A 24560-nucleotide genomic window follows, 5' to 3' on the forward strand; every position below is an offset into this window, starting at 1 on the left:
CTGAAAAAAAAGAAGCTAGAAATATGCCTTTCATGGAGATGGGAGGTAATTGACCCTGATCTTTCCTGGTAGCTCTGCTCTTTGCTCTGTCCCTTCGCACCCACTACCTGGTCCCAGCTTTTCTTTGTCATACCCCTTTTGATTGGTGGTGTGGGCTGAAATCAGTTATGAAGGTGAGTGCAGGTTCAGGCACCCGTGCCTTAAAAATATTGCAAGTCAATACCAGCTGATGATCACCTGTGAATCTGAAACCCAAGTGCCACCTTTCTTTTTTCTTTCCCATTTACTTCTGAGCCTTTCTAGATCCTTAGCTCTTTTTAATCATCTTCTCCAATGGCTTTTTATCTGCGCATTGCAATTTCACCTCTTGAGGTCAGCATCTTTATCCTTCTCTTAATGATGATGGAATCATCAACCTGCTCCGTATCAGTTGAATAGTCTTTATCCTCTTGAACTGGCCCCTGGTACCTGCCTCTTTCCCTTTCTTGCACATATTTTCCTGTGACTTTAAACTCTCTCTCTCTTTTTTTTTTTTACATTTGGGAACCAGAAGGGTGCAGACATTGGAATTAGACAAAACTGACCATGTAACTACTCTCTTGCTTCCCTGTGGTTAAGTCTTAGTTCTCTCATTTTTAGGTGGAGGCGGTATTCACTGCCTTGCAAGGCTGTTGAGGAGTTTTAATAACTAAATGTACATCGAATCTTTAACACAGTGACTGGCACAGAGGCAAGAGTTAATTATTGGGAGCTGCTGATATTACTTAGAGCAACCTTTGCAAAATTAATTATTGTTAGCTCATTGTTTTCCCTACTTCATTCCCTAGAATAATGGGTATGCAATATATTAATAATTTTAGGAAACATTGGGTTAAAGTCTGCTAAAGAGAATTCAATGCAGGCCTTTTTTGGAGATTTTAATACCAGATATATTCTCTAGCCCTTCAAGAGATGAATATGAAATGTAGCATGTCCCAGAATTTTTTGAAAATGGAAAAGTTTTCTTTTCATGATATATTTCATTTTGTGGGAAATACTGTAGTGGCCCTTTGGGACATTTGGACACACTTGTGTGGTAGGGGGCACAGATGCTAACCCTACCTTCAAACCTTGCCAGTGAGACCAGGGTATAATATCATGGAAAGAGCACTAGACTGTAGGTCAGGAGATGTGGCTCCCAGACCCAGATATTCCTCTGCCTTCTAAATATGAGCTCACCCTTCAGTTTCTGTTTCCTCATTTGTATACTGGAGATAATATCTACCGCATGGGATTTTGGTGAAAAATGAATGAGATATTTGAGAATAATTGGTAAACTAATAATAACTGAAAAAAGTATGTCACCATCTATGCCATTATTACCACCAATGCCATTGCCACCATCTTCATCATCATCGCCTTAAAGTTATTGTCACACTTCCAGGCTCAGCTATTTGTAACTACCATAGAGAAATTCAGTAGCCGGTTTCTATAGCCCCATTCAGTGTGTACTGCCAATGTCATTATCTTCATCAGGGTGCCACAGTCCAAGCTGGTACTACAGAAACGCTTTAATTTTGGAGCTGAACTGTCCAAAGGCGTTCCCCAGTGCTTCACAGATAATGATTTGGTCCCACATAGCATGTTGAACTAGTTGAGGCCATGCAATATTTTCCGGAGTCAGAGAAGACAAAAATAGCTGTTTAGCTTTCTCTTCTCACCTTCTACCCCTCTTTAGTAATGCAGAGAGGTTCCTTTGATAACCTGAGATCCACATCAGGTAGGATGGTGAAACCACTACAGGTTCACTTATAGTCATCATGGGACCACAGGGCAAGCTGAGATTTATAAGCAGCTTGACACTTATGATTGATTCTTCTCTGCTCAGGCTACGTCTAGCATGCCGATAGAGAAATTATGGAGGGTAAAGGATAAGAGCTTGGACTGTGAAATTAAATGGTTTTTCATTGCAGCCCTATTACCTTCGAGCTAAGCAGTGGCCTCAGTTTCCTCATGTGTAAATGTGGGTGATAATATCATCTCATGAAGTTTCTGTGAAGATTAAGTGAAATGCTGCATGCATAACTTTAGTCATATTGTTTGGCATACACGTTTTTATGAAAGTGGTGGTGGTGGTGATGATGATGATGATGACGACGACAAAGACATACACTTTACTAGAAAAGCCATTGCAAAAAAGCAAATCTGTATAAAGTATAATAAAGAGAGTTAACATAACTTTAGAAAAATAAAGTAAAGCTACCATTGTTTGGTGTGGAAGAAAGAAGGCTCAAGGCTACCTTATTACCACCTTTAATTAGGTAGTTGCCCTGAAGAGGAGACATTAGATGCATTCTATTTGACATGGGAAGCAGAAGCTGGGCCATAGAGTAAGATCCTAGGACTGTTTAGTACAACTGTCAGCATAGAATAGTTGCTTGGTATGGGTTGAGTTTGCTGTCTCTGCAAGTATACAAAAACTGGATGAACACTTGCACAGATCCTGAAATGGAAAATCCTATGGAAGATAAGAGATTGGGGAAATTATGAATGATTTAAAGGACACTGTGGATTTGAGAGTGCCAAGGTCAGAGAGCCAAAGAACACAAGAAACTAGTTCATGGCCGTGAGAGAGCGGGGGAGATGAAGTGGGACTTGGCCTCAGGTGGGCAAGATGGGGGAAAGGATGTCCTCTATTGACACATCGCTCCTAAGCAGTGTATGAAGAATCCAAACATAAGTTATGCTGAGGAGAGGGGGCCACCTTCCCCAGAGTTCTGAGAAAGCCCTAGTTTCAAATATTCTGCTGCCTCCAGCGTGACACTTACAGTTGTCAGATGATGCGTCCCAATTTTAGTTTCCAGAAATAAGCAGAGAAGCACCGAGGTACTGGAGCTCAGGTGTGGCAGGAATCCCATGAGGCGCTCAGTGAGGTTGATGGAGCACATTAGCAATCTACAGTGGTCACCCTGATGATTGGTGACTTCTCAAGGGATTTTTGTATGATTTCTCGCCAGGCAGGGACCAATTTTTGCTGAAGAAAGTGAATGAATACAATTTGTCTAGAAAAGAACTAACAGCAATATTCTGATACTGGCACCTCTTGGTAGAATGGGGAACAACATTTAAGCATTCATTCATTCATTCATTCATTCACTCATGTTTATTGAGCCCTAATATATTCATACATACTTATAAACGCTGGAATAGGAGGGCACAAAATATGAGATCTGGCACATAGTAGATGCAAATTAAGTAAGTACTTATCGAATCTATTAGTTCTTGGAGAAGGACATTAAAGCTTAGAGGAGTAAGGTGACTTATATATCCATGGAAGTCAGCAGCTAAGTGTAAATGTCAAAATTCCAGTTTAAGCCAAAGGACCATATGTCCCACTGATATCCATGCTGATGCCAAACATGGGCCAATGAGGTTCTGAGGAATCAAGAAGAAAAGAGAGATACCAACAGCTTGTGGGTCCCTAAGTGCATTTGCTTAGTGTTGAGATTATGATCTCCCATTGAATCTACCCAGCTTCTCTACCAGTTAGAGATTACCGTTGCCATTTTATAAATTAGAGCACTGAGATTCAGCGAGCATGTGGATAATTGCCAAAAATTAGACAGCTATTAAATGGAAGAGTCTGGATATCAATTTCTGTGCCCAGAACCAAGTCCCAGCCTATTCTTCCTGGGCTCATCCACCCTAATGTCCTGGCTTCCTAGAACCCCTGCCCCCATCCCAACCCCATATGACATTTTAAGAAAAAAAATGACTTCTTGGCTCAGGACCTGTTCTCTTGTACCCGAGAATATCAGGAGGAAGGAAACAGTGAGCATATGGCAGCTTTAAGTTTTCCACACACAGCGGTCTGATGGGGTTAGATCTATTTTCTTCATTGTAAAATGTGATTGATTTAATTCCAAATTTAAGTTAAATTTGATTTTCTTCTCTCAACCTGGCATTTCCGAACAGAGAATCAATCAAACCTCAAATTATAGGCAGTGTGTGGATCAACAATGCTGAATTATTTCCGGTTGAATTTCTCAAGTCATGCATTTTATGGGGGCCTCTTCTGCCATGAGAGGAGTTGCGGGGTAAGAGGGAGGGGAAATGAAAGGAAAATTAGGTTATTAACTTTCTCCAGTTCTAGCAATCGATGTGCTCTGATGAAATTCTATTCCTATAGCACAGCTCGCTCCCCTGAAAGTGATAGGGGAGGGAACTGCAAACTGGGGTATAAATCAGGGGTAACTGTGACCCTAGCCATCTGGGGGTGCTCATGTCATGATCTAGAACTATCATTTATCAAGCTCTTTTGTCGGGGGGGTGGGCAGCAATTACATGTGTCATTTTGTCCTCACATCAACTCTGAAAGAAGATGCCTGTTCCCATTTTTTTTAGATGGAGACATTTTGTCTCATTAGCGTTAGATCAATTGGCAAGTGTCACATGGAGATTTTGTGGTTAAGCCAGGATTTGAACACAGGTATGTCTGTCTCCAAAGGCCATGCTTTTTCTGCAACTACGTGATGCCTCCCTGGAACCCTTATTCTGTGGTGAAGTGGGAGGTAGTGCGATGTGGGGCAGAGGATGGAAAGAACTGGTTGTAATTTTATCTCTGCCACATACAAGTTGGGTGACCTTAGACAAGTCATTTCATTGCTCTTCTGTTTGTATATAAAATGGGGATGGAAGTAACAGTCGCTTAAGAATTAAATGAGATAATTCACCACTAAATTGTAAGCTTCAAGGACTTTGTTTTGTACCCCTGTACCTAGAACAGTGCAGGGAAAAAGTTGATGTTCAATAAATATTGTTTGACTAGATGGAGGGGTGGATGGGTGGTGGGTGGGCGACTAGATGAATGGATGGGTAGGTGGGTGGGTGGCTGGATGAATGGATAGATGGATAGATATAAGTGCTAGAGATAATACCTGGATCATAGTAAGTACTTAACTAATGGAGTTTCTCTTTCCTGTCCCTGCTTCCCACAATGCAGTGCAGAGGAGAGGGTGGTGATTATGAAGTGCATAATTTTCTACCTCGGTGCTGTCTATAGCCTCTACTCAGAGCTAAGTGCTGATGCTCAGTTCCCTGGGCCAGGAACACTTAAAAAGTCACCTCTCTTTGAGTCCCACTGTGAAGTTTCAGCCAGGTCCAGTTGCCATGGAAACTCCCCAAGCCCCGTGGCTGGCTGCTCTGCTGGCATCTGGCCTGAGTACAGACTTCACCTGCATGCTTTCTTCTTCGTGAACTTCAGAGACACCTATAGTGATTCAGGCATTTACTGAGTAAATGTCTGCCCCAGCATGCTGGTTTATTCTCATTCTGTCTTCTCCTCCCTCCCTCTTCTTATGACTCTTCCTTCGCTACCTATTCTTTGGGCCTTCAGTTTCTGTAAAGAAGACTTCAATCCCTAATGTATTCTGATAACGTGTTGGACAAACAGATAAATAAATCCTGGTTTCTGCTATCAGTGATGAGATAAATGCTGACACCTGGCTTGGAAATGATTATTTACCAAGGGCCTACCATGTGCCAGAAACTGTGCCAGGCATTTGACATTTGCTATCTCATTTAGTTCTTACCATACTCTTGAAGGATACATCATTTTATTTCTATTTTCTAGATTAGAAAACTTAAGGTCAATAGCTAATGTGACTTTCCTTCCCACCATTGACCCATAAAGACCCTGGATTACTGTGAAGGTTTAAATGACAGAGGGGATACAATTAGCCCAGCACAAGTCCAGGAGACAGTATGAACAATTCCACTCCTGCCCCTCAGCCCTTTCTCCCCACTTCAGAAAGCCCTGTTGAGCCTGGGCGGTATTTCTGGTAGTTGGTTAATTAGTGAAAGGAATGTCTTGATCACATCTATTTCTGCTGCTATAGGGGCCAGGTCTGAGAGATGTCTTCTCAAAGACTTGCAGGGTGCTGTTATCCATCCAAGGCATCTGCCTCCCCAGTGCCAGGAGCCTCTAACTACCTTTCACATCTCACTCTGTGAACCTGATTTACTTTCCCGTGAATGTGTTCATGCTGGACTCGTGCATACATGTTCTTCCCCTGAGAACAGAGTCCATAGAATCTAGAGTAGAACCTCAGTGCTGCTGCTGCTGTTATTTGGGGGTTTTGTTCAATAACTTGGCTCAAGGTAATATGTTGATGTTTTAAGGAAAGATCTGTGCAAGGCACCAACCTCTAGTCCCTACTCTTTCCAGCAGAAAACATTGATGTTAGATTTTTGTGCTATCTGGTTACTAAAATGTTTATATTTTCAGAGTTTGAAATAGCTTCTCGTAGCTCCCAAATGAGAGATGAAATTTGTTCCTTTTTTCTGCGGTCATTTGGGTTTAGGGATTCTTCATCTCCTGAACCAGAACTATCTCTTTTTTTTATCTGCTCTTTTGTTTAACAGATGTAACAAGCACAAACGTAAGAATAGTGTCTACCATAAGTTATGCATCATCCTAGGACTTGCAATAAAGATAAGGATCCTATTGTTAAATTAAGCAACTTCTAGGTCTCAGGCTGTGAGCTTCGAATGAGAGACATAAAGATGGTGAAGTAGCTATTTATTAAGAAAAAAATAGATACCCATGTGAAAAATCATAAAGTGGGCTGTCACATGGGCTCTTGTTCCGTTAGGATCCATTAGTCTGGCAATGTTGATTGTTTATTGTTAACATGCTTTCTTTTTTTTTAGTGTTCTCTTGTTTTATTTTTATTTGTTTTTTTTAAATTAATTTACTTTTTTTATGGTTACATCAGTTACTGAAATCTGGTAAGTTTCAGTTGTACATTTTAACAGTAAGACATGTATATATATATATTAACACTGTGTGTTCACCTCCCATAATTATATTTCTTTCTGTCACCACATATTTGACCTCCTTTACCCTACCTACCTCTCTTCTTTCCTCTCCCTGCTCCCCTCTGGTAACCACTAGTCTATTGTCCATGTCCATGAGTCTCTGTTTGTTTGTCCTGTTCATTTGTTGCTTTTAAGTTTATATTCCACATATAAGCGATATCATGTGATTTTCAACTTTATCTCTCTGGCTTATTTCGCTTAGCATGATTATCCCAAGGTCCATCCACGTTGTCGCAAATGGCAGTATTTCATCTCTTCTTACGGCTGAGTAATATTCCATTGTATATATGTACCACAGCTTCTTTAGCCAATCATCTATCGTAGGACACTTCGATTGCTTCCATGTCCTGGCCACTGTGAATAATGCTGCTATGAACATCGGTGTGCAAATATCTTTTCGGATATGAGTTTTCAAGTCTTTGGGGTAAATATCCAGTAGAGGGATTGCTGGATCATATGGTAGATCACTTCTTAGTTTTTTGAGGAACTTCTATACTGTTTTCCATAGTGGCTGTACCAATTTGCAGTCCCACCAGCAGTGTATGAGGGGTTCCTTTTTCTCTGCATCCTCTCCAACATTTGTTATTACTTGTTCTGTTGATTATAGCTATTCTAACAGGTGTGAAATGATATCTCATTGTGGTTTTGATTTGCATTTCCCTAATAGTTAGTGATATTGAGCATCTTTTCATATATTTGTTGGCCATTTGTATGTTGACATGATTTTTGATTGGTCAGTACCTGTGTCTGGTCACTAATGTTGTTACTGTCACCCCTGGAAGTTATGATACATTTACTGAGATTCTATCATGTGCCAGACTCTGTGTTGGGCACTGGGATACAATGGTAAGCAGAAGACACAGTGCCTGCCCTTAAGGAGTTTACTATCTAGTTACTAGACTCTAGTGTTTGAATAAGATATTTTAGAAAACACAATTAATATAGGCAGTTTGTTTGCTTGGAGGCAGAGGGATTTATATTTATTATTAATCTCAGTGAGTTATAGGGGACAAAGAAACAAGTGGAATTTTCTGCAAAAGAAATAATACCTCTGCTGATATTAACATGATGGAGAGTGTTGACTGTGGTGACAACACAGTAATGCAGGCCTGCCAGCATCTGGGCCATGTAGGAGAGAACAACAGGAGGTGTGAGTGTAAGGACCCGTCATGACAGGTTGCAGATGCCAGGCTAATGAGCATGGGTCACATGCCGAAACCAGATGCGACAAAACAGCGCTAAGGTTTCCAGCAGGGAATGTGATGGGAAGATGTGCCCACACCTTCCTCATCCCACAAGCAAACAGACAATAGAAGATATGAGGGGACAGAGGTGAAAAGGAGAAGGACAGAATAAATAGGACTACCTTGGCTGTTTAGATGATGTAAAGGAAGAAGATGGGAGATTGGAACACAACATCTAAATTTCTGACCAGTTTAAATAGGGGGACTTTCAATAAGTCGAGGGTCTCAGAAGAAAGAGAGGAGGAGAAAAGATAATGTGTCCAGCTTTGAATGTATTCTTTTTGTCACGTACATGGGACATTCGTAGAGAGATGTCCAGAAGGTTTGGGCATAAAGGTTTGCTCAAAAGAAGAGCCCAGTGGGTAATAGAAATTTGGGAGACATTGCTCTAAAAATGGTAATCTAAACCTGGAAAATAAATGTGAATATAAAAGCCTAAAGAATGAGGCACGATGAGGGCTCGGGACATAGTCCATGGATTTTCTTTGCTAGCCCAGTGGTCTCTTTGCCATGCAGGTCTAATCTACTCCTTCGACTGCATATGTGAAATTGTCTTTAGTTTTCCTGGACAAAAGTCCCCTCCCATCCTATGCCCTGTCTACTAGCTCTTAATACAATTTGCCTTGGATTCCAATTAGCTGGGGATAAGTGTGACTTTGTCCCCTAACTGGTAAGTTCCTGAAGAGCAGGAACAATTCTTATACTGCTCTCTGTGTTTCTCACAAAGTAAGTGATAAGTAAAGGCTTGTGAAATTGATTGGAACTGATCAGCTTCTAATTGTTTCTAAAAGTGAAACCCTTTTAGATGATAGACATCACACGTACATTATGTTATGTAATCATCACAACAACCTTGTGAGCTGTTATTATCCTCATCATACACGTAAGAAAGCTGAGATTCAGAAAATGAAGCAGGTTGAACCCAGGATTGTCATACTCCAAAGCCCTGCTCATTCCACTAGACCTTATAAATTCAACAGCACACTGTCTTCTCACTTGCTTCTAAAGACAGTGGACAATTTAACATTATTTAATTATTATCAAGAGTAACCAGCTTTATTGGTATGGGAGGAGTAAGATGTCATGATTTTTGGGAAGCTTGTTTTTTTTTTTGTCTTTACCAAAAGGAATGATAAACCCATTTTTCAGAGAGTTAAACCAATACCCAAAAAGGGGCCACAGAGATTGTAAGCACAGAGGCTGGTAAATATGGTTCCTTTTTTCAGCTTCCCAACTGAGAAAATAATATGATTCTCAAACTCAATGCCATCACCATCTCCTCACCTCCTAGACTTACGTGTCTCTGTGTGTCTCTGTGTTGTTAGGTTTGCTGAAAAGCCCAGTGAACAAGACGGCCCTGACACTGATTGCTGTGAGCTCCTGCATCCTGGCCATGGTGTGTGGCAGTCAGATGTCCTGTCCGCTCACCGTGAAGGTGACTCTGCATGTGCCTGAGCACTTCATTGCAGACGGTAAGAACTGAGCATCAGAGATGCCCCACACCTACTATGCACTTTGCACCCTTAGCTGGTCAGATGTCCTCCATGTATGTCCTCCAGCCTCAGAGTTATATGACAGGGAAAAAAGAAGCATTCTGGAAGAGGCCCTTATCATTTAGAGTCTTGGGTTTTGAACGAAACTAAAAACTGCTTTTATTCCATGGGCAAGAATATGGTTTATTAAATAAAAGAAGAATTCAAATATGAATGCAGAAAGATCGAGCTATATCAGAGAACCTACAGTTTCTTTCCATGCTTGTGGATCCTATTCCAAACTAAAAATGTCCCCCTGAAAAATGATATTTAGTAATTTAAAAAATATGTGACAAAGAAGGTTGTATAAGCTTTGTTGGAATTTCCTGAATGTCCTGAAGAATACTCATGTCTCATTCCCTGTAAATGTACTTTACAAGTTTCTTATAGCCTACCGTTTACTCTTCACACAATTAATTTGAACTAATGAGACACCATAGTCACAATAATCATTCACAAAGCATGGTCCAAAAAACTGATTAAGGTTCTTCATATCTATTGCTAAAGTGCCCTCCAGAAAGTTGTTCCAGTTTACATACTTCAACAGGATGTGGTGGGTGCATTTCCCCAAAGCCTTGTTCTCACTTGTCATTACTATTTTCAACTGTATTGAAGTTTGTAATAAATACAGTGAAGAAGGCATATCTCGAGTATGCAGCTTAAAGGATGTTTATATGGGACTCCACCCAGATCAAACCATAAAACATTTGTAGCACCTCAGCTTCTTTTTGCTCCCGCCCAATTAATGCCTTCCGAGAGGTAACTACCCTTCTGACTTCTAGCATCATGTTAGTACCATTATTTTCATAATTTTTTCCCATTAGATATATATTGAGTGTTTTTGAAATTCTAACCCTATTTTTGTCAGCCTTACCTCAATGTAACTTAATTTTATCTCCAAATTTTGTTACAGTGTACAGAACTTAGTATTGATTCCTTCTGTATTTTCTCTTCATAGTGGAACTTTCACCTCCTTTCTCTGAAACACCCAGACTTCTATTAATACATCCTATGATTGCTCCTGCTTCACCATTGTGAATGAGCCCCAACTTATTTTTCACTTGAACTGCAAATAAGTTCAGTATTTCTCATATTATACATATAGTGAATTTATTTTCTGATGTAAAGACAAGGCCTTTGGTTCATACCTATCAAATCATATGTGAACATAAGACAGGCAAAATTGTGAGTGTGAGATGGCAGAGGAATGGGAAAAATCTTTACAGAAGCAGCTACACAAGTAGATCTCATGGAGCTTAGTTAGGGTTGGAAGAATCACCAGAACCTGGCTGTGCTGGAATATGGGGATGTGAGAATAAGAATGATGAACAATAATGTTGGAAAATGAATAGGTCAATTTTCGACCACTGTCCTCACCCATCAGTACTCGATAACTGTAGAAGATTAGGCCTCACCGACCTTTAATTTTTCAATGTTTATTTTCATGCATGTACAAATGAAGGTCTGAAGAGGTTAAGTAACTCACTCAAGGTCATGGTAAATAGTTTAATGACTAAGGGCAGAGACTATGGAATAATATAAACATGAAGTCAAATACTAGTTCTGTTGTATATCGCTTCTATAGCCAAGTAAATTATTTGCTTCTCTGAGATGGGCCATGGCCAAGGCAGCTTTTACCTTTCTCGCTTTCCCCCACGAACCTGAAGCTGCTAAACTGCCAGCCCCTTCTTAGTAAAGAGAGCTCTCAGCCAACCTTGTGCGTTGGGCTGTCCATGGTGCTGAAGTATTGAAGTGGGCTAAGTAATAGGTCCTGTCTTCAGGAAGAAAATGAATTTTGCCCTTGTGTTACGACATAGTTATACTTGATGCTTACTGCCCATTATAGGGAAAGGTCAGCACAATATAGCACTTGTCCAGAGCCCAGCTGGCAAGAGCAACAAATACTGACATAGCCCCAATCCAAGCCCTTGGCAAATATCACCCCTTCCTTTGTCCGAGCCTTCTCAAGCCCACTAGTGGCTTTTTGCCCTGCTAAGCACATACTGAAGAGACAGACTGGGTTTGTGTCCAAACTTAGTGAATTTCACACTGTTTTTTCAGCTGTGGTCTATAAATCATCTGCATTTGGGTCATCTGATTGGATCCCTAGAACTAGTGAATCATATTCTCTAGCAGTGGATCCCAAGTATTAATATTTTTAAAGTGAACTCTAGATGATCCCTTAACAGAAGTTTGAGAGCTACATTAATATCTCTGTATTACTTTCCTTCTATCTAACAGATGCAATAACTCCTTGAGACCCCTTGCAGCCCTGATAAGGGGCTTTGCTTTCTTCTATCTTTGATTTTATCAATGTCATATTAATGGAGTTGCCTCATGGCACAACTCCAGTGGTTCTTCATAGCACTGAATACAATGTGAATGATCCATAATGAGTTTTATAATAAAGCAGCCCTGATCACATGGATTTGGGCTTCATCCAAATTGTCATGCAGGTAACATTATTAATTAAAGGTTGTTATTGGTTAATATTAAAAATTCATCTTAACTGAAATATTAGTTGGCACATCCCTTGAGGCTCCCAATGTAAGTCAGGATATAGACACCCAACATTCTGGCCCTATGGTAAGCCAGTAGAAGAAATTAATTTTAAAGGAATAAGTTATTTAAGTGAGTAAGAAGGTTTCACTCTAGAGTAGACAGATAACACTACACCTAGAGTTATCTGTTCTATTCTTTTCACTTGTGTTCTGGGAGCTGTGCATTGAAAAAGTGAAAAGAGAGGATTTGTAGTCAAGATATTGGAAAAACGTTGTAGGTACCTAATGACCTCTTAAGGAAACACTAGAGGAGAATTATTCTATAAGAGTTGAAGGAACCTGGACAAAAAAAATGAACTTAATATTATTTAGCATGTCTCTTATAAATATTTCAGTGTTCAAAATACTTTATAGGAAGTTACTTATTCAGTTTTCATAGCAGACATGTGAGGCAGGATTTAGCATCCTCATTTTTGCATACATGGAAAGTGGGTACCAGCGATGTTAATGATTGGCCTAATTAACACACAGAAGTGGAGCAATGTATGAGAGCCCAAGTGTACCTGAATCCTTGATCCAAAGTCCTTCCACACCCCCACACTTTCACAAAAATGACCATGAAGATTACTGTCTTGAAAAGGAGCAAGTTTGTTCTGGAAATCCCCAGGAAGCAAAATTAGAACTATGTGGGTAAAGGGGGTGGTCATAGATGAGAGAAGATTGAGCCTTACTGAAAATGTCTTTATTTTCTAAGCTTCAGCCTCATTACCTATCAGGTAGGGGTAAAAGCAGTACTTATCTCATAGAGTTATTGTGATGAATAAATGAAATAATGCTCATAAAGCTTTTAGCTCAGTACCTGAGACCTAGTAATGGCTCGATAAATTACATAAATGTTAGTAGTTGTGATAATATTTTTTTAATATTGGAAGAGGGTCATTGCAAGGTAATGAGTTCCCCATCATAGGGAATTGCTTGAGAATAGATGACCCCATTTCTATGAAGCTATAGAAGAAAAGTGAAGGAATGCATTTGGCTTGGGTATATGGTATTGGATTCAGAGCCATTTTATCTGAATATAAACTTTAAAAACACTTAATTTTTTAGGATTTTCATGCTATGTTTATTCTTTACTACCTCATTCTTGAGCGTCACACATTCTTTGACTAAATTCAAAAATGGAGTGAGACTCAGGAATGGGTGAAGGCCATTGATATCTCTTGAATATATTATTTGGCTAAACCTCTCACACATATTCACACACACACACACACACACACACACACACAAAACCTGTATTTGTTTTTTTTTTTATGTTGATATTCCCATTGCATCAAAATATACATGCCTAAATGTCTTTTTTATTTTTTTTTTAAGGTCAAGTTAAATTGTTAGCATCGTGTTTTGGATTTTACTAAGGTGGTTTTCAAGTTTTCTCTGTTTTCTGACTGAGGAATTTGAGGTCTAAGGATTTCTTGCCCCCTAAGAAATTATCAAGTGGAAATATTCATCATTTGAATGGCCTGGTTTATTAGTATGCCGCATGTGTAGCTGCTTTTGAACACAAAATTGTATACAATGAATCTTGGTCTACATTTATTTGCTTCCACCCCTAATTCATGTCTTTCAGCTCAGAAAAGTGAGCTAATCTGTGGCTTTGTGCCTTTAATGAGGAATGAGGTTCATAATTGACTTCAGAGCTAGTTTGCAGTGATTTGGATACATGGGAGGAGTATTTTTAGCTCTTAGAGGGGAAAATTACACCACACTGAAGGTAGCTGTCTGGACACAAACTGCCAGACAACTTATCTAAGAAAAGTAGTTCTTTGGACATTATGTCTCTGAAATCATCTGGGGCTTTGTTTTAAAATGTTCAGTTTTGATTGCAGAACTTTGAGTACCATGGACCATGTTCATGTGTACAAGTGTTCTACAGTATGGCCTCTGCATTTTTTGTCTTCAACTCCTTTGCACACACTTAATGCTACCTAGAAAAATAGATTGTTTTGCCTTGTGTCTGCCTCCCTGTGTACATTTGCTTAAACCTGGCTCTCCAACAGGAGTTCCCTTCCTAATCTTCATGCTTTGCAACCCTACCCATGTCTAAAGCCAAATTAATTTTCTCCTTACTCTAGAATTTTTTAAACAAAAACTCAAACCTTCTTCAAAGAAACCTCCAGTTAGAAATAATCTTTTTCCTTGAAAATTACATAGAATTTATTTGTACCTTTCTATGATTCCACAGTCTACCTTCCATCATCATCGTTATTATGCGCGTGTCATTGGAACAGCTGTCTTTGTCCTAAGAACTGGCCTTCGCTTTAAATCTAGCTCCCTACCAATATTTTTTCAACACTGCAAAAAAAGTGATCTTTTAAAATAAAAAAATCCCAGCATGTTGCATCTTCCCATAAAACTGTTCAAGTGCTTCTTATTGTACTTTTATAAATACTGAACTTCTTAACATGGCCTTTACATCTCTGCATGATCAGGCTCCTGCCTGCCTCTCAAGCCTCACCTCTCTCTACACTGGTTCCTTAAATATTCCTGGCTGCTTCCTGTCATAGGGCCTTTGCACATATTAATCTCACTGGCTGAAAAACTTCTCCCCACTTCTCCTATCCAGTTTCTCTTGGACAAATTCCACTTCCTCTACAGCGATGACCTTTTTATACATCTTAGGGTCTAACAGGTTCCTTACTAACCATTCCCTTTGAGCCCTGCTCTATTCCTTGATTGCATTTATTTCAATTTGTAATTATGTACTTATCTAGTTAGTGTTGGGCTTCCACCAGGTTGTAAGCTCCATAAGGACAGAGATTATAATTTTTTTGTTTTGCATGTTATATTTAGCACGTGGGAAAGTGTTCAAATAGAGTTAGTGCCCGAAAGGAGCTATTCGTTGATCAGAAGAAGAAGAGGAGGAGGAGGAGGAGAAAAAAGAAGAAGAAGAAAAAGAAGAAGAAAAGAAAAAGAAAGAAATGATTTCAATAGCTAGACTTAAATTTCCTCAAGGGCAGGGGTCAAAGTATATTCATGTCCTAACCTATTGTGATAGCTAAGAGAGGTTCTGACTAAGTAGACATGTAATAAATTATGTCTGTGAAACAGATGAAGGGAGGGGAGGCAGGCAGGTGGACCCAGAAGCCCTAAGATATATCCTGGGGAATGACAGTGCAAGAAATCAGAGGCTGCCTCCTCCTCTGCGATTGACTCCACTCCCCCAGGTTTTTGTTCCCATTCCCAAAGATGAGAAACTCCAATCAAACTCATATTTTCCAAACAGCAAAATGAAACAAGCTTCATCCCAGAGCCCAGAAGAGGGGAAAATTTAAATTGAGCTGAGGTTCAGAACACCCAGGTGGGAAGTGGCAGAGAAATACCAATAAACCATATTAATATGCTAAAATCAGGAAGAATAGGTTGAACTCCAACCCAGACTTAATAACTATTTGTGAGAGAGTGCAGGGAGAAGGCGAGGGTAGGTTTCAGTCAGAATTAAAACGAGATCTGCAAGGAAACTGGTAATGTAATTATAAACTGCAAAAGCATTTTTTCCTCTCCTTGTCCTTGATAGACAACTTGCTCAGTAATGACCTCAGGCTGATGATGGAATCAGCGAATACTCCCTAGAGTGGAATCATTGTTTGTTTGTATGTTTGTTTGTATGTTGGTTTGTTTGTTTGTTTGTTTGTTGCTCAAACATCTTCATTAGGAAAGTCTAAATGCAAAAAATCATGAAAGGAAAAAATGCTTCAAGCCATTTCTTCCTAAAATAGTCACTGATCCCCGGGTTAAAAGTGACAAGGGGCTTGAGAGAGAACAAACCCTGGAAACCCACTCTAAGCAGCTGAACATGCTCACGCTTTAAAAGATATCACAACAGCCCATTGTGTTGGGATTTTTAATGACACTCTGCGCTAAGATGTTAGCTTGGCTTCCAACCAGGATGAATTGCTCTTAATTTCTCTTCTTAACAAAAGGGATAACTGAGTTTGACGTCCAAAATTGGAGACTAATTTCTGTGTTTTGATAGCAGATAGAGTCCAAAAATATGTTCCTAGGAACTGGGGACAGATGATAGTTGGAAGAGGTAGGGAAATTTAATTTTTTCTCGTTAATAATTCCATTCTACTGTTGTGAGGGAAAGGCTCCTTTAACTTTTAGAATGAGAGGAGAGTATGATGGGTGGGAGCTTTGATGAGATGGATCTTGGTATTAGAGTTAGATGTTTCACTGGCTTGGTGTTTGCAAAGTGGGGTAGGGTTGAGTCAGAGGTACAGTGCTGGAGAGAGAAAGTAACGTGGTACAGAAGTTAAGTGCATTGATCTGTGACCCAAGAGATGTGAGTACTACTCTCAGGTCTTCTGCTGTCCACTTTTGTTATGTTGGGTATATTAATTCACCTTCCCCCTGCCCAAGCTCCAGTTTCTTTATCCAAAAGCCCTGTTAAGACTCCTTGCCTCAAACAAGTGTTGGTGGACTAATGAGTGTGGAAGACCTTGGCCAACTGTGAGAGTAGGTATGATTATGACAGTGTTGTGCTTTTCCCTTTCTGTTTGTTAATAACTTTATTATTGATAAAGACAGTAAAAGGGTTAGAAAGAGACTCTCATGAGTATGGCCAAGTAAGTAGAAGGTACTATTTCAGGAAGGCTTAACTTGGCCAGAGGAAAACTTCAGAGTTAAAAATTTCTCAGTAATAGTGCTAATTCTTTCTCATATGTTGTGCCTGGTTTTTTCCCTTCCTTCTTCCCTTTCTCCTTGTGGTGAACAAATATAGTCACGTGCAGCATAACGATGTTTCAGTCAACGATGGAGCACACATACGATGGTGGCATGCCGTATAGCCTAGGTGCGTAGCAGACTATACAATCTGAGTGTGTGAAAGTGCACTCCATGATGTTTGCGAAATGATGAATCTCCTCACAATGTGACTCTCAATTGTTAAGCGGCACATAACTGTATCGCACATCACCTTATTTGTAACACGCTTGGATGTTAGGGATGCAGAGATGGATAAAACACAATCTCTCACCTCCCCCAGTTTGGTGGTCATGAAATACACCACACAGATGACATGTGAAGTGCAGTGTGATCGGAGTCATCATGGGGACTGCACCAGCTGCTGCGGAAACATAGAGGAAGGGCAGGCAGCTAAGCGCCCCAGGCTGGGGATGGGAAGTGCTTCGAGAAGAGGCTGTCTTGAGGAGATGCTACCTGAGCTGGATCTTAGAGCCTTTGACATTTGCGTGGAGGTGGGTGATGGATGGCAGCGAGCTTCCCAGAGGAGACATGGACACTTTCCCTGCATTCACACAAACCCTGCTGTTCAAACCTCCTGATGACTATGATAATAACAACCCTAATAACTGGTAACATTTATAGAACATTATTAAGTGACAGGCCCTGTGCTAAGTGCCTTGCCAGATATTACCTCATTTAATTCTAGTACCTCGTGGAGCAGATCTAAGCATTATCCCATTTTAAATTTAAGGGGAACTCACACCCAGGAGTTTATGTGGCCACCTCAGTGTCACACAGGCAAGAAGGGGTTGAGCACAATTATTTTTCAAAGTAGGGGCTAAAGAATGTGGTAGACAGAGGATTCGATGACTAAGATTATGTTCTAGCTCGACTGTAAATTCCCCATGACCTTGTCACATCTCCGTTTCTCTAGCCCTTGGTTTCTCTATTGTAAAATGTGGGAAGGAACCAAGATGGGAACTTTGTTAAAGTTTCTCCCTGCCCTAGCATTCTGAAAGTAGAATGAGAAAGGTTGGGGTTCAAAGTCCCCCTTTACTTATCCCATTAGGCACATGACCTCTGAGGTCTTCACGCGGCCACATCCCACTAGTGTGCCCAGTCTTCTCTATTCCCGCTCTCGTTGGCACCAGTGTATGGCCAGGCAGCCCCCTGAGCAAGGATTTCAGAAACAGAGGCAGCTAAGCAAACATTTTACAGCCCACAAGTTGCCATTTGAAGAAAGCTTACAAGGACCACAGCCAAGCTTGGGCAGGGACTGCGGGCTCCCGAGGCTACCGAAGGAAGGAGGAAGTGGTGGGTAGCTGGGCAGTGGTGAGAACGATCCTCTCCATCTCTAGCTCCCAGCGTCAGCTGCCGAGGGACCTTGAACATCTCGGATGCCAGCAAGAGTATGGGAGGGGGAGTGTGCATCCTATTCTGAGAGGGAAACGATGAGACGGGAGGAATAATTAAAACCCGCACATCCCTCCTGCCTCGCCACTCTCTTCCTGCACATCCTTCCCACCTCCCTGCCCACCCCACATTCCCATCCAGGCCCTAGTGCCCAGCAGAGCCTTGCTGTTTGGCTTTCTTCCCCAGCCACTCGTCTGGATTATCTAAGCCAAATATATCTGCAGCTGCACAGCCCCGGGCCTTTTGGCAACTATTGGAAACTTTCTGAACCTCTGCCTAAGGCCTGGGCATCTCATTCTCAGCTGGAATTGTTCCTGAACCCTGGCGCGCTCCTGAACCTTCCACGTGTCCCCTCCTCTGCTTTCACTCCGATTCCCATTTTGGGCTCTTCTCGGTGACTCCATACATTAAGACTTTCCACTGACTCTTGCTGAGTGCCTGCTCAGGGCCAGGACTCATATTCTAGGACAAACTCAGACACAGTCAGACCTAAAGCAGTGTGAGGTAGGGGAAAAAGACAAGATTTAGAAGCATGAAATCTCAAGTTGAGAGCTACACTCCTCCACTTACTATGAATCTTAGACGAGTCACCTCACTTCTCTGAACCGTCAGTTTCACTATCTATAACAAAGTACAGCTCTTAGCCTCTGCTTCTCAGGGTGCTGATAAGGATGAAATAGAGAGTGATATGAAAATATCTCATAACAGGTGCTCAGTAAATGCTAATCATGCAACTTAAAGTGAGAGGGTAGCTACTAAAGCCAAAGGCTACAGTGGAAGGCAGTTCATAATCTGGGCCATGTAGAGCATATAGACAAGAGTCAGCAGGGTTACCAGGGAAGCCTGGAGTGTTTTCCTGAACCCTAGACAAATTATGGTAAAGCACCTTTAGGGAGCAAGAGGATTTGTCCTATTGGAGGAACCAGAGGGCAGGAATTGGAAGCGAGCGTATTTGCTCACTGTTGGAGGTGGTGGGAGAGAGTGAGGACAAGAGGGGTGATCTTCCAGGCAAAGGGAACAGCACAAGCAAAGGTGTGGCAGGAACAGATAGCATTCGAAGCATCTGGGGCTCCATGCGGGATGAACGGGACTTGGGAGGAGCAGATGGGAAGAGCAGGAGTCTTGGTGTTGGTCTTTCATTGTGGAGGTGTTTGGGAATCGTAAAACCACTGGAGGATTTTACACAAGGGAGCATAGGAGTCACAGTTGCTTGTACAAAAGCAATGCAAGATGTTAATTAAGAGATCAGGCTGCGGAGGCAGACGCATCTGGGCTCAAATGCTAGCCCTATGAACTCTCAGCTATGCAACATTCCGAATGTTACTTAACCCTTCTGACTTGTTTCTTAATCTGTAGAGTGAGCACAGTAATAATAATAGGAAAATTAAATGAGGTGATATCTGTCAAGTTGTTAGTAGAGTGTTTGGCAACCAGGAAGCAATCGGTAATGTTAGTGTTTATTGGCATCATCATCATCATCACCTTCATAGTCTAAGTTAGGTCTCCCTGTTAAACGGTCCTGAATTTTCCTCTTTTGCACTCAGCACTGTTATAATTGCTTATTCAATGACTAGGAGTCAGGGCTGTAGAATCACACTCCCTGGGTTCAATACCTAGCTCTGATATTTCCTACTTGTGTAGCATTGAGCTAGTTATTTCATCTCTAAGCCTCTGTTTTCCTATCTGTGAAATAGTCATGATGACAGTAAACTACCTCAAAGGGCAATCAAATGACTGTATAGGAAGCAGTTGGCCAGTGCTTGGCACATAGTCGATACTCAGTAGCCAATAGCCCCTGCTGATGCTACTTGAAATCATTAAGGGCAGACAATGTAGCTGTCTTGTTCCTGTGAAATCTCCAGTACACATTCGGTGTTCAATAAGGATTTGTGGACTCACCGAGCACAGCGTGGGTGAGTTTGAGAAACCAAGGTGGAAGGCAAGGAGCCTGTGAGGGACTGTTACATTTAGTCTATACGATAACGTCTGAACGAGGGCATTAAACGTGAAAATGAAGATAAGTCGGTTCCTGTAGAGCTAGAATCAGGGAAATAAAGCAACTAATTGTAAGGAAGGTCCGAGAAGGCAGAGGACTCAGAGACTACTTGGCTTCTGCCTCCCTGATAGCTCGGTGATGACAGACATCAAAATAAGAACACTTTTGACAAATAGGGAAGCGTGGCGGCTAACGGTACAAACACCAATGGCAGAGTAACCTGGGTTCAAATCCTAACTCCACTTTCCCTATGATGCGGCTTCATCTTCCGAAAAACAGGAATGCTAGTGCGCTGGGTATCAGACTGATTTTGAAGATCGAATTGTTGTCAAATGCAAGAGCCTGGCCCATGGTAAACACATTCAGGGACTAGCTAGTATTACTATTCTGTTCATGCTTCAGCTTTCTTCTGTGAGATCAAGAATCAGATGCCCACTTCGTGGCTTCATTTGTAGAAGAAAAAGAGGGGGAAAATGCAAGCAACGCTGGAGAACACGCAGTATTAGGACCTTTATAAATCCTGCCTAAATGAAAATGGTTGATAAGGCTGCCGCTGTGTTCGTCTCTTAAAATTATCTTGCCAGATCTCCGAAGGCTGCTCTCCTGAAGGTCTGAATCATTTGAATAATGTTTCAGATGATGTCTCACTGCAGTATTTGGGCCAGGACAGAGGATGGAGAAAGTGATTAGTCCTGGTCCCCACACAGGTGCCACTGTGACCTATGGTCATGAAGACTCCGGGAGTGGCCATTTCCTGCAAAGACTCCAATGCAGCATTAACGTGCCGGGCACGGGGCCTGTCATGGAAATAGGGGCCTGAAAGGAGGTCCCAAGGCCTGGTGATCAGAGCTGTTGTCATATTTGAAATATGGGATCCCTGAAAAATGGCAGCTTCTGCATCTCCAGAGGGAGAATGTAGGCACAGGGGTGAGGGTACACTGTAGGCGTTTTGCAAAGTAGCCAGGTTAGCGATGTTCTACATTGTACAATGTGAGAATGAGAAAAATATTTTCAGCCTTATCTTTGCCCATTCCCCATCTTATTTGCACTCCAGCCAAATGAAACGGCTTTTCCCCCAAGGCCAGGTTCTCTTTTTGTTCCTTTTCAAACATTTTTTTTTTTTTCCCTTTTACCTAAATCCTCTTTTCCCTCCACTCCACCCAGCTGCTGCCTTCCGGTGCTTCAACCATCAGCCAAGATGTGGCTGCCGTCTTCACAGAGGCAGGGCCCCTACCTACTCTGTGCTCCCGAAGCTCCCTGTTTCATCGTCATCACAGCCCGACAATGCTCCGTGATGCCTGTCTGTCTAGTTAAACCCCGACTGAATCATGCAATGCTTTCAGGCAGGTGCTCTCTTCTCTCATCATAGCCTCCAACAAAATGGGAACCCAGTATATTTACATGTTTTCCATTCAAGACCAAAAAAAAACCCTCAAAAAACTGATATGAGACCTTTAATATTATTACCGTGATTATGATCCTTATTGCAATTTTATTTTGAAATCCAAAATCCGTTCACATGACCTGAAAATGAGCGGGACTCTTTACTACCAAGCTCCAGCTCAGAGTCATAAGCTGCGTCGTTCCCAAAGCTACATCAGAAACAGAATGGGAGATGGAGATGACTCTCACTGAGGTAGATCTCAAAGGATTCTTGGAGAAAGTAGGGGTCAAGTTGAGCATTAAATATAGGTTAGGCTTGGACAGATGTGATCCACCTCAAAGAATTTGTGTGAGGGTCAGTCGAAACTGGTTTGTGCAAAAAAGAATTGGTTTCAGCTTCTCTCTTCTCCCTCATCACGCTGCTGAGGCAGCCATCAGCAGCACCCAGTCCCACCCCCTCCCCCATCCTCACACTGCAATAAGATATATCTATACAATAAGCACAGCTGTTGCAAACACAATGTGAAAACATCAAGTTGACATTTGAGCCCTCTGGTTGCCTTTTCATTCATCCTTCTGTCCTTCCCAGATCAAGATTTATTATAATCCAAATTAATGTAATGTTAGATGATTATTAAAATATCAGTTAAAAGTCACCATGTGCTCCTGATGTGGCAGGAAGTGTAGTAGGTGTTTTGCCTACAATATCTTATTTCATCTTTGCAGAACTTATTTACTCATTGAACAAATACTTATTTGTTTCTCGTGTCCTGAGGCAGTAGCAGTGCTGTCCTGAGAAATGTATTGTTGACAGCCCTGGCCTTATAGTGCTTTCTTTCTCAGTAGGAGACAGACCTAAAGTGAATTAGCAAAACAATGAACTAGGTTGTGGCGATGAAATAAGTGAGAGCTGCTGTGAAAATAATTAAGATGGTATAAAATAATTAAAGAGGAGAGTTGGGGTGTCATGCTCAGATATGGCAGCCAGAGAAGACCTCTTTGAGGAGGTAGCATTTAAACTGAGATGTGCAAGGTGCCCAATTGGAAAGTGTCTCCCAGGAGGAGAGAACAGCAAATTCAAAGCCGCTTGAGTGGCAGAGAAGCTGAAACAGTCTCTCTGCGGTTGTGAGGGATGGGGCAGGGTGAGGTGGGGTTGCAGGGACCAGGTCTTCTGTAGAAAAAGCTTTCTTGTTGCTGTTCCACCAGCAGGGAAGCTCATGTTCAGTGAAGTCGGGCCCTGATGGATGTCCCTTTGTTTGAGAGTATTTGCCGTCTGCCCCAACTTTGTAAGTTTAAGTTAACCTGGGCCATCCCACTTCCGGCCAGTTAACACGCATGAAAAGTTTCAGCATCCTAGCTCTGGTCACTTCTCCCCTGACTTCTCTTCACCCTCTACCTCTCATTTATCACCCTGAGTTCATTGCCTATATCTTGCTGGTTCTCGAGATAGTTTTTGCTTTTTCCCCTCTGCCTACCTCCATGCTGCCCTGAGAACTTGGAACAGATTGACCACTCTCTTGGACCTACCTCTCTGCTCCATCTCAGACAAAACCCCACTGTCCACTCTGATTCCATCCATGGCGATACCCCAGAAACCAGCTCATTTATTCATCCTAGCCTGCATGCCCCAGTGCCCAGCTGGCACTTGTTGACTGGTTTTTTGAGGCCCACAATTGGTGGGAGATTAGAATTTTACTTAGCCTGAGTATTTAAACTTTCAAAGGTAAGGTGGAATTTCAGACAGTGAGTGACAGTTATTTCTTAAACGGAGTCTGCCCCCACTTCCCACTCGTTTAAGTCTGGTTTTCAAAATCCTTGTCTTCGGTTGCCATAGAAGACGCTACATGAGAATCTCAGGGCACTTTCCCATAATGGAAATGAGAAAGTCAAAAAGAAACACACCAGCAAATAATGTTTCTTTTTGCCCTAGGATACTGTTCATGATTATTTCTCAGAAGCGATCTTTAATTGTTTCATCTGAAAAGTGTGCATCTTCGTTCCTCTGACTGTCTCTTCATAGAGGCTTGTGAATTGGAGCCAGCTATTAGTAGCATTTACTAATTTCCTTTGAGTCTTGCTGGCCAAAATATGGGACTTGGAACAACTTTTAATTTTGTTTTTAATTAAATTTCAGTTGTTTCGAATCACTCATTTTTAATGTCATTTCGTTACAGCCCTCAGAAGCAACAGGAGCTATGTGTTCTTATTTGTGTGCATACGCAATCTGATGTGTGTGTATCCACGGCATGGCTAAAGACTGACTCCTGGCTGAGGTCCAGAGCTAGAGCAGGCAATTAAGAAAACAGAAATTAGTCACAGAATGAGCTTTTGTTTACACTGTTGTATCCGAAGTGAATATTGTTTAAGCAGGAGTTTTGGTTATTGTGTTTATTTTTACCAAACTGTATTTGAACAAGACAACATTCCCTTGTATTTCATGATAGGATTCCCAAATATGTGTAGGTAGACAGAGTCTAAGAATAGCTAACACTTAATAAGCACATATTATGTGCCAGGTACTGTTTTAAGTACTTTATATATACATATTACCTCATTTACAATAAATGAGTAATTTGAAACAACAGAAATTTAATTTATGTCCATCCCCTCCTACATCCCTATGAGATTGTTATAGGGATAATAATAAAATCACAGTTTTATTGCTGAGAAACCAAAACCCATTATCACTTCATTAGTTTGCGAGAGGGCCATAACATGAATACTGTCCACTCAGCTCCATATGTCTGCTCTTAAACACTGTACTAGACTCTCTCTATATAAAAAGACAAATGTGCCTCATCACCTAAATAAATTTAACAACAAAGCATATAGAAAATTGATTAGTTCTGCACAAAAGTGAAATTATGTTAGTTTACTTTCGGGCGTT

The 24560-nt window shown here is 41.3% G+C and overlaps 1 protein-coding gene across 4 annotated transcripts in view; it reads left to right on the forward strand.

Annotated features, from left to right (window-relative positions):
• Positions 1–24560, forward strand: part of ASTN2 (astrotactin 2) — a 791570-nt gene that overhangs the window by 315415 nt on the left and 451595 nt on the right. For all 4 annotated transcript variants that reach the window (XM_039866760.1, XM_039866761.1, XM_039866762.1 and 1 more), the window contains one exon: positions 9428–9574. In XM_039866760.1, coding sequence (XP_039722694.1) covers positions 9428–9574 — 147 coding nt within the window. The remainder of the gene's footprint in view (positions 1–9427; positions 9575–24560) is intronic.

Source organism: Pteropus medius, unplaced genomic scaffold (assembly GCF_902729225.1).
Source record: "Pteropus medius unplaced genomic scaffold, Ma_sr-lr_union100, whole genome shotgun sequence".
NCBI classification, from domain to species: Eukaryota; Metazoa; Chordata; class Mammalia; order Chiroptera; family Pteropodidae; genus Pteropus; species Pteropus medius.